Genomic DNA, 11,196 nt, shown 5'->3' on the forward strand with positions numbered 1-11,196 from the left:
ATTTCTCGATCACTTCTTTTTGTCGAAAAGCCTACTGCTTCTTATGACGGACGTTGGCTTACTGGTTACAAGAAGTATTATACGTAAGACTTGGGATTAATGTTCATTCGCTTATTAGTTGTTGATTTCTATGGTCATCGAAGGGACAAGAAAGTTGTAATTTACCCGTTCTTATCTGTTTTCAAACTCTTTCCTTTATTCAAGTTCGCAGGCGGGATAAATTTCCTCAACATCAAAATAAGCTAATAATTCGCAAAAAGCCTCCGGCAGAACTTAAGAACTCAAGTAGACAAACGACAAGTTTTCATGCATGTCCGTTACCTTATTTTGAAGTACGTATCTTGAATAAAACCCAGAAACCAATCCAAATGTTTCAACTCAATGTCGGTCACAGTCAAATGCATCCTCTACTGTTTTATATCCCGGCATCAGTAATAGGCCAAGAAACCGGCTGCGGTTTTACGAATGTAAGAAGGTATAAGCTTAATTTTTTGGCGTTTTTTTCTTCCCTGGTAAGAAAGTCCACTGATCCATGTAGCTGGTTGTTGTTTTGCTCCTTCCTTTGCATGGCCACGGAAATTGATTCCAAGCAGCTAAAAGCTCTTTTTCCAGTTCAGCATGAGCAAGGAAACAGTGAAAGCTGACAGAGCTCAATATGGAAGATGCGAAAACTGCGTAACAACCGTTTGCAGCATCATAACTTTCCACAACTGTAACTAAATTAGACGTTAGCCTCCAATTACACGTTGCAGAGCTCTATAACAAGCTACGGCGATCACAAGACAGATAGCCGTGTAAAGAAACGCAACGCCTTGCGACAACAACAAATCACCAGGTCCGATCCGGCGACATTACAAAAACTGCAAGATAAAGCTTCTGGGGTGGTTCAAACAATGCTTCGGATCCTATCCTTAAAAAGAGCTTTACAAGAGAGACTGCTCTATCTTCGGAATCATTGAAACGAGCCAAACGAAACCAAACTAAAATATGTCAAAGGGCATAAGAACCTCAGTCGTTAGAAAGAAACATCAACAAGTTAAATATTCGAACTCGTGACGCCAAAAAGACCTAAGAGATCAAAACACAAAGCATGCGATAGTCAAACGTTAGCACATCGCTCTATTCAATCACTATAATGCAAATCCTCCAAATGATCATGCTAATTAACCCGCTACAAAATACAAGAAGCCAAATTGGTCATAAGACCGAAATGTAAAGCGACGAACATGTGATTATTAGTTGTGTAGTTTCTTCTTCTTCTTCTTCTAGTTCTTCTTCTTCTTCTTCTTCTTCTTCTTCTTCTTCTTCTTCTTCTTCTTCTTCTTCTTCTTCTTCTTCTTCTTCTTCCTTCGCTCAGCACCCAAGGACTCTTTTCTTTCTTCCATTTGGCTATCGAAGCTGACACAGTGATGGAAGCTCGATGTAAACAAATTTGCCTCGAAATATTCGCCACCGCTCCGATTTATTAACTTTTATTTAAAAGATACATTTTCCTGTAATATTCGCGTAAGCATGTGGCTTCTGAAATCTTTTTTCGGTGGACATGTTAGATTAAACCCTAACCTTAAAATGGCCGAAGAAAAAAGCGGTTCTTTTCAATCTCGATCATGGGTCACGGTAACCTTAATTGAACCAGCGCTTAAACTTCTACGCCCGGCCTACCCACACTTTGGAAAAAAATGCCACATTTGAAATATTAATGTGTGAAGTTTACACAGCCATCAAATTTGTCATCGTCTAACTTAAAAACAATTTAGTGACCTGATTACGAGCGTGAATAATGAATGGCTGACGATGGCATCACATTACATCCACCACATTAGTATCTTATCAGCTGGAATGAAAACTAAAGATCACTGTTAATTTGTCTCCCAGGCCTGAACAGAAAGAAAACTCAAACACGTTTGGAGGTTAGTGAAGACTCTAATCTTTGTAGTGTTATATTATTCTGCTGGAGTGTGACTGATTTAATTTAGAAGACATAACTTTTATTCGAATATAACATAAACTTAATCGGGGATCGTTCCTTTCTACTCGATTAGTTTGAACTTCAAAATGTTCAGTACTTTTTTCAAACTCCTTCTTACACTCTTTTTTATATATAAGAACCTTTCTTATAAGAATGCTGAGGCTGAAATTAACTAAAATTTAAGAACATTACTCAGGCTGAGAGTCAGTTAAGAACATTTTCATTTTGACAATTAAAATGAACAGTATAAATACGAATAAAATAATACATGTAAAACTTCAGTCTATGTTGTCCAATTAACCCAAATAATAGGTGTCTTGGTCACGTCCACATAGATTTTTTGAAATACTATAACAGGTAACTTAAGGGACACTTACACGACAGGTAAAAAATGGTACGGACCAGTGGAAAAGTGGTACGGTACCCATAATTTTTGTAAAGAACTACTCGTGCTGCTTTGAATCCATGGGCGCCTATGGACAGGTATAAAAATCTAAAGAACTTTTCAGGCTCAGATTGCTAAAAAAAATAATAGTAATAAATAAGAACGTTCAGCCTCCGCCCAAAATTAGACGGTCTTATAAAAAAAGAGTGTAGCTTCGATTAAGTGTATGTTTGAGAAAATTCTTCTTTCAAACATACTTTTATCCATCATTGCGTTTATACCGCAGAAATTTACAGAGGAAGCTTGAAGCTTCTTGATGTTGTCAAATCTAACGAGCAAGCAAGAATTTGCAAATACAAGCCTCGTAGTATAGAAATATGAACAAAGCATTCCTGTGATAATTTTAAATAATTGTTTTGGATACACACTATGCTGTACGAACTTTATTATTCAATATTCTTCGTCGAGTCCTTTACCAATCAAAAGCAAAAGGTAAAAGTACATGTGTTTTCGTTCAGGAAATACCGAACAATTATTTGTCTTGCCGTGTCCACAGGCGTTGAGCTATAAGTCTTGTATTGGATTGCCTCCGTATTTATTAATTGTACTGCAACAATAAACTTCGGAGCTATTTGTTGTTGAAGCGGCGCAAGTGATTAACAGCCACTTTATAACGCACTCAATTCCAGCTCATTCTTTATCTAAGTCAATTACCTCTTGTGAGAAATCAACGGCGTTTCGTTTTCTTCAGCAGTGAAAACTGCCGTATTCTCGTATGGACAGAATGTGTATTTTTACTATGCAGCAGTCAACCATGACGAAGTCTTTTCCAGTCAGTTCATGAATTTTAAAATCTTTTTACCTGTTTTTGTCTTGGAATCGAGGATGAGATCGAGCATGCATGTTGCAGTGAAGAGCTGTTGGTTATTTATCTCTTATCATGCACGGTATGTAATAAAACTACGTATCGCCTCTGGCAGTATTATGTGATAAATAAGGTTTGAAACTTTTCAACAATGAATTTATTCTCCAGGAATGCAAACAAAATAAATATCAAATAGAAACTATCAACAATTTTCTTTGTACTGCAACATGTAAAAACTTCCATGTAGCTGTAAAAATGTTTTGTAACTACTGCCTCTGGCAAAATTATTTTAGCTTGATACTGATATATCAAACTTATCTCGTGGAATGTATATAAAGCGACGGAAAAAAACTGTGTGAGATTTTTTTGCTCATTCGGAATATTCTAACGTCTATGGTCTATCCACACACTGCATATCGGTCGTTATTCCACATTGTGTCAGTTCTTTTAAGACTGATTCCGCAAATACGGCTTGTCCCAGATGTTAAAATTGATAAGTAAAATAAGTCCCAAATCAGATATAAATCAAGAACTGGAAATCTCTGAAATACTAAAATAATTGTTGTCTTTTTTAGTGTCAAACATGAGCCCAATACAGTCTATGGGGATTTTCGTTTTCCTTGTCCTTCTTCAACGTACAACTTCTCTACCATCAGGAACAGGTACATGTATACACCTTATTCGAAAACATTAACGAGTAAAATGTTCGTGACAAGTATCTGTAAAACTGTCGAATTGATAAGGATTTACTATTCCAACACTTTAGAAAGCTGTAAACTTATCAAATGGGGATGATACGTAAGGAATAGACCACACTTTCTATACCGGAGTAATAAACCCGGAACGCGGAAAGTAATTACGACCAATTACGTTTTGTTCAAAAATCAGTAATACCATCAGATCCTCTAGCAACCTTTTGTGGCTTTATTTGTGTCAAAGTCAGGCATCCCTGTTGAGGTGTTCCCCTCCAGCGATTTAAAATCAGCGAGTAAAAAGGGAAAAAGTCTGTGTATGGGTGGGTGGGTTGTAAACTCAGAAAGAATAATCACAAACAGTTAGAGATCAGAGATGAAACTGAGAGGTTGATTACTGTAATAGAGAATTCCAGCGCAATAAAGGTTATTTATTCAAATTAAAATCTCTATGGATGAACATAGGAATGATATAAAAGTTAAACTGAACATCAAAATTTATAGAAAAATCCTAAATTTTGTTGTGCTGTTGGAGTCTATTACCAAAATATCAATGAAACATTTCTTCATTCTTTTTTCACAAAGTAATTCACTTTAAAAGTTTGAAAGTGAAAAATAGTCAAAGAGAATTGGAACACACACTGAAATGAGCAAAAATCATGGTTGTTTATTTTGCGTCAGTTACACATTCTTGTTTCCACAGTTAAACTTGCAAAAAATGCACTTATGTGGACGTATCAAAGAAATACTTGGAGCAGCTGTACGGCAGATTCCCTAGAACGTACACACAAGCGGAAATGTATAAATTATGCCAATAAGTGGCGAGAGAAAGAAGGCTCATAGTCTACGTTAAGGACCATTATGTGACTCGTAGAAATATCAAACTATACCTAGCTTTTCTTCTTCCTTGGTCTTCTTCTCCTGGTTGAAAGCAATTGCAAATAATTAAACTTATATGTTGTATTTGTGAATGTCGTTTTCCGGCTTAAGGTAAAGTACTCTAATGTCCTCAATTTCACGGGATTTAATTTTATTGCTTCTGTCGATTTTCAAGGGCTGGCGAATAGTAAACTTAGCCAAGGACAAAAACTGAAATCCGAAAACGAAGCTCCGGACGTCGGTCTTCAAATTATCAATGATTGAAGGCCAAAGTGACCGATAATGACTCCAACTCCAAACTTTAGGAAAATAAATGGTAGTTTAAGTACTCATGATCACAACGTTAAGTAACACACACGGGGTGCACGACACCGTCAGCCGCGAGGCATAAAATGAGAAGCAGCCATTTTTATTGTTCCTTAGGCTGACAAAACGTACGATTTTTAGATATAGAATCCATTCCACTCATACTGCTACTTGATTAGACGGCTAGCATTCCCTTGCTAATGATGCTTCAGCGTGTTTGCTCCCTCGTTCACTTTAGCTCCCACCGTCAGTGGATCATCAACGCACTGCTAGCAGTATGTTATTTGTGCTAAACAACAGTTTATTGGTTCTTTTAATCCAAGAACGCAATAAAAGAGGAATTGCTGGAAATGCCTTTTCTAACGACATCAACAAATGCCTTTTCACCTCCTGGACAACTGCCTCTGGTAGTAAAACCGCCGTTCTTAGCAAGCCTGTCCAATGTAAAGGCTATAAGGGGAGTCATGTACAGCTATGTTACGGCGTTAGTGGAACAGCACAGTTTGCTGTATGCTACAACAAAGAAACACTGACTCCAGACTTCACCGGCCACATCGTCAGACCTAACATTCAAGGTGGAGGTAGAGAATCTGACTGGAGACAGGACACTGGGTGGTTTGGTAATAAAAACAACTTTTTAAATTTAGTTAATTGCAGCCATTGATTAAGTATTTATTTATTTATTTATTTATTTATTTATTATTTTTTTAAGGTCGAAGTGGAAAATTAGAATATTTATACCACTGAGAACTCAAGCAAGTTGATACACTTTGTCGTTGTTGTCGTTTTTCACTTGCAGCAAAATGATCAGTTGAATGAAATATTCATCGAGGGCCTGTTCATATGACCTCGGTAAACTGGAAATATTTTGCTCGGTTACCGAGTTGAAAAGTGGGGAAAGAGCATTTACTTTTACCAGAAACTGTAACCAGACTGCCGAATTCTTGACTTGAACTGGAAAACCTTTGCTTGCTTTCTCCGACGACTGATAGGAGGTATTGTGATCAAGAAAATCGTAGAAGCAAGCTAAACCAATCTATTACTGTCCGTGTTTTGGAAGGAATTAGGGCTTTAACATTTGATACAAAGGTATACCCAGGATTCGTGTTCAGTCGGTGCCATATCCGCCTGAGATCTAGGTAACCGGGCTAGCCTGCCTTCCTATATCAACACAGCGAAATTTCAGCAAAGGAAATATGTGTAGGCTGAGATCTCAATACCGGGGGGATGAGTGGGCATGGGGGGAGGGGGGTGGACAAGCGGAATTCGTATTAGCAAACCTTTAGTAGTTCAGTAAATGAAAATAATGTCAGTACGAAATGAAAATTGCAATCTTCATAACCATGTTTAACATAAGGATGTGGTTTGGCTGTCTGATGCGGTTTAAGCATTGCGCTCTGACCTCCATAGTTTACTCGAATCCCAACTGGTCTATTTTATTAGAAAAACGTTCAATTAAGTATTTCAAGCAGTCAATTCAAAAAGTTACGGCTCACAGAATGATATTATACAATCTTCATATCATTATACCAGTTGACGGTGGTTGCAACAATCTTTATAACTTTAGAAGTTACATGTCCCTTGTAAGATGAACATTCAGTACAATGGCTATTAAATTACAAAATTTGTTCACGAATAGAGATACATACATGCAGACTTTATTTTACTTCAGATTTTAGATAGCATATATATAGTGCCGGTGCCAATATTTCCGAAGAAAAATGAAACAAAAGGAAATTAAAAATATATATATATATATATATATTATTTCTATAAATAATAATGACAAAAAAATACTCAAATATAATATAACTCTGCGCATTACAAACTCCTTAAAAACTTTACATTGCGCTCAAATATGAGGAGGTTCTTATAAATTAGATTCTGGTGCTATCAGGTTACTGATTCTTTGCGCGGTGGATAGGACATGTTTGAAGGACAGCAAACTAAACTTGTTTGTCTTCAGTGGAGAAATATCCAGTTTCCTTTCCCCTCTCAAATTAACCTAAAGAAATAATGCCTGGATTTTCATAAAAAGCGAGCTTGTGTAGGTGGGAGCTATTATATGTTAGATATGCCTTGTAAACTGATTTCTTCTTAGTTCTAAGGAATATAAATGCAATAAATGCAATGCAGTAACTAATTCTCCTGCAAAAGCGCGTGGAATATCCAAATACTTAGCTGACAACTTGGCTAAAATCAGGCGATATTCCCCAAGATGTAGCTAGATATTTGTTTTATTATCTAACATATTGCTAACTACATGTAATTACAGCTTTATTGCAGGGAAGCTGGAGATGGTGTTCTTTGTTACATTCTTACCCAGCTGATACACGAAACTATGTAAATCGCAGATACACTCGATTGTAAAAACGTTGATACATGTATCTGTGCCCGGTTGTTCGAAAGCCGATTAGCGCTAATCCGCGATTAAAAATCGAGGTTTTTATCTTGCTCATTTTAAAAGCTTATTTTAAGCTAGTGGTGGAGGAAAATCTAAGCCAAAACTGAGGAACAAAAATCCTTTTGAGGAGTCTTTATTGGTTAGTAATTAAACGCAAGGCCATGTTCACATTAATCCAGGATTAGCTTAATCGGGCTTTGAACAACAGGGACCGGTTGTTCGAAAGCCGATTAATGCTAATCCCCGATTAGAAGTTAACCGAGGGGTTCATTTCGCTAATTAAAAATGTCTTAGATAGCAAATTTTAAGTTTAAGGCAAAGAAAGGGCTAAGTCAAAACTGAAGGACAAAAATGTTTTGGAAAAATCTTTATTGATTAGTAATTAAACTCGAATCAAAGTTCAGGTTAATCAGGATTAGCTTAATTGGGCTTTGAACAACTGGGCCCTGTTGTGAACAGGAGACGAATATTGAGTGCACCATGACCATATTTGTACAGTATTACAATACGTTGAATACATAATAGCGCGCGTCCAGTAATTACTTCCTGCTAATTAACTCATTAAATCTTTGCTTTCCTTTTCTTTAGCACCAAACCCACAAGCGACTGTTGAGGACTACGATCCATACAGCCAACGTGGTTTGTACGAGAACTACAACATCGCAAACCAGTATTTCTGCGCCAAAGGACATCTGACACCAAACGCGGATTTTACTAGAGAGGAGGAGCGTTGGCTCACAATGATCACCACTAATATTGCACCACAGTGGCAGAAGTTCAACAGTATAAACTGGGCTGTACTGGAAGCCGCTGTTAGAGACTATGCATCTCGTGCAAATAGGAATGTTTATGTCTTCACCGGCGTAGGTTCGTTCTGAATTAAGTTTCAAGCAAGCATGTAACTCAAACTTCAAACAACAGTGCCGTGCAACAATTTAATAAGACGAGCAAAGTGATTCGCTTGTGTCAGACTTTAAGACGCAACTTGTATATTTTATGTATTTATTTGTTTAGTTATTTATTAACTTTCCTTTTTATTTAGTCATTTATTACCTTTTTGTTTATTTAAACTATGAAAAGTATAAGAAAGGACACTTGAAATTTAAACATTTGATTTACTCGATATGAAAACACGAAACAACAAAACCAACAAAAAAAACTCAGGGTCAGTTTTTAAAAGACAGTTTAACAAAACCACGTTCTAAGCCATTTTCAATTTTGCCAACAGTCATATCTAAACATTCTCTGCTTCTGACGGTAACAAGAAGGCTTGCATCCCAGACTAGAAAACTATTTACATAGTTATAAATAAACCACTTATAAGCAGATTTGGAGGCCCACTGATCGTCTTAGCCGCAGCCTAAGTTAGACATTGTTTTAATAACTGGTCCTCAGTATTTAGATTCAGGGTCACACACTGCACTCTAGCATACCATCTGGACTTGCATAAGATTCACAGGTCGCTTTTTTTCTTTACATCTCTTATACCGCAATGTGTCTTCTGGTTGCTCCTTCTCCTGCCACGTTCATTTGTTTTAAACAAGCAATAACTTGTTATAGTGTAAAACTTTCTAGGTTATATATGACTTAATTTAATTTTTTTTTTAGGTGGTAAGGCACGAAACTTGAAGGGTGAAGTTATCCTGATGAACAAGCGAGTGCTTACACCTAAATGGTACTGGAAAGCCGTCTGTGATCCTGTGGCTCGACAGTCTGCTGTGTTTGTTGGTGAAAACAGTGTTGGTGACGCCAGCCACACTCGAGTGCCAGGATGCAATAATATACAGCAAACGAAAGATCGCGGAGTCATCTACTGTTATAGCCTGGATGGCGCGAAAAGCTCATCAAAGTTTAAAGATTTTATACTGCCTCCGTTCAATGAAAAAAATTGTGTACCTTCGGTGAGAAGTAACTTTATGGATGCTTACCTTCAGAATCGCTTGGCTTAAATGAGATTTTAGTTGCTTAATGTAACGAACTTTAACCTATGTATTTGCATAGCGCTCATTATTAAATGGCAATAAAAATGTCCACAATGATACTTCTATGTTGCAAGTTTTTGATACTCCAAACAGCACTCGGCTTTATTTTGTTTTCGATTAGTTCGCGGGTCGTTTGCCGGTAAAAGGAAATCATCAGGCAATCATTGTACCATTGATATGTTTTGGCCCGCTAGGTACATCGGGCATAATATGTTAGCCCGCTAAAAATACTGGGAATGAAAGACCACGTGTTTTTGTACGGTAGCCATATTGAAGCTCGGTAGTTTATTAAACGAGTTGAGCTAAATATATTGGGCCGGGGATTTCTACACCTGTCACCTTTCTTTAAATGAAATTATTATTTTCAGTGAAGTAACTTTATGTCACACCTTGCTAATCTCGAACTTCCAGTTGTCTTGGACTAAGGTAGCAATATTTAGGCCATTTTACAGGGTTTTTTTTTTACCTTTTTGTCTCATTGTTCACATATTTGCTCCTTCGAAAACGAAAGGAATTAGTTCTCAAGATTGTTTTGAACTCTTCCAAAGCCTTCAGTGCTCATTTAGCGTATATTGCTAACGGAAGTTATGTTCATGGAAAAAATATTTGGGTAGGGATAGCGCTCTAAAACAGTGCAATTGAGTTTAATTTTGGTGTGAGTTAAAGTAAGTTGATCTTATGTTTTTATCGCATGCGCCGCATAAGAGGTTTGAACACCGCTTTTTATTTGTTTTCTTTGGTCTATGCTCGAATGTTGATTTCTAAATCTTACAGTGTAACGGAACCATATATGTCCTCTTTAAACCATGGATCGATTTCAAAGTAATAAACTAGTAGAAAGCATAGACCCTTAACTGTTCTACTCTTCATTCATCGCATGTTTTTTGAACACTGTTTCAAGTCATCATGGCCCCCCAGTCGTTCGTTACGGTGGAATACCTGTTTGGAAAGACATCACCCGTCTCAGAAATTCCGATTCAATTGTGAACAAAAACCGTGGCGTTTACTTCAGCGAAAGGACAGCTTTAACTTTCACAATGCTCAAAAACTAATTCCTTTTGTTTTCTGAGGGACAAGTACGTCATTGAAAGGTGGAAAAAATGTCGTCTAGCATTTTCGGAAATTCCAACAGCAGTTCGTAAATCGGGAAATAACATTCAGTTCCCTAAAGTTTTGGTAATTTGAATTTTCAGCTAAGGAATCCAAACAAATCAAATTATTGATTAAAATTATTGAAAATTAAAAGCAAAAAATTGTAATGCTTTAATCCTAAGAATGCATTTCTTTTACTTACGTGTCACTCCCAATTCCACAATAAAGGAATCACTATTAACAGAAAATCAAGCAGGATAGCAAGTTTACAAATAATATCAACCATTAAACAAAATCTGCCGAAAAAAATGCAAAGAAATGTCATTTCATACAAGAAAGAAGGAGGAAAATGAGCAAGGATTGTCAAGTCGTCTTTTCCTACGAAAAGAAAACAAAATTAGCTAAGTAATTATAACATATTTAAAGGGGCTCTGTCATGGTGTCTTGCTGTATTTATAACATATTTAAAGGGGCTCTGTTATGGTGTCTTGCTGTATTTATAACATATTTAAAGGGGCTCTGTCATGGTGTCTTGCTGTATTTATAACATATTTAAAGGGGCTCTGTTATGGTGTCTTGCTGTATTTATAACATATTTAAAGGGGCTCTGTTATGGTGTCTT

General features: G+C 36.8%; 1 protein-coding gene across 1 annotated transcript; it reads left to right on the plus strand.

Moving 5' to 3' along the window:
* The first annotated feature begins 1,777 nt into the window (after positions 1-1,777).
* On the plus strand, positions 1,778-9,541 carry LOC146489237 (salivary endonuclease-like). The gene is made up of 5 exons (XM_085111297.1): positions 1,778-1,910; positions 3,795-3,881; positions 5,420-5,716; positions 8,089-8,367; positions 9,109-9,541. Exons 2-5 carry the CDS (start codon positions 3,803-3,805, stop codon positions 9,447-9,449), a joined length of 996 nt encoding a protein of 331 aa, XP_084967423.1. The 5' UTR covers positions 1,778-1,910; positions 3,795-3,802; the 3' UTR covers positions 9,450-9,541.
* Positions 9,542-11,196: the final 1,655 nt, after the last annotated feature.

This window comes from Pavona decussata, unplaced genomic scaffold (assembly GCF_977016875.1).
Source record: "Pavona decussata unplaced genomic scaffold, jaPavDecu1.1 SCAFFOLD_6, whole genome shotgun sequence".
Lineage (NCBI taxonomy): Eukaryota > Metazoa > Cnidaria > Anthozoa > Scleractinia > Agariciidae > Pavona > Pavona decussata.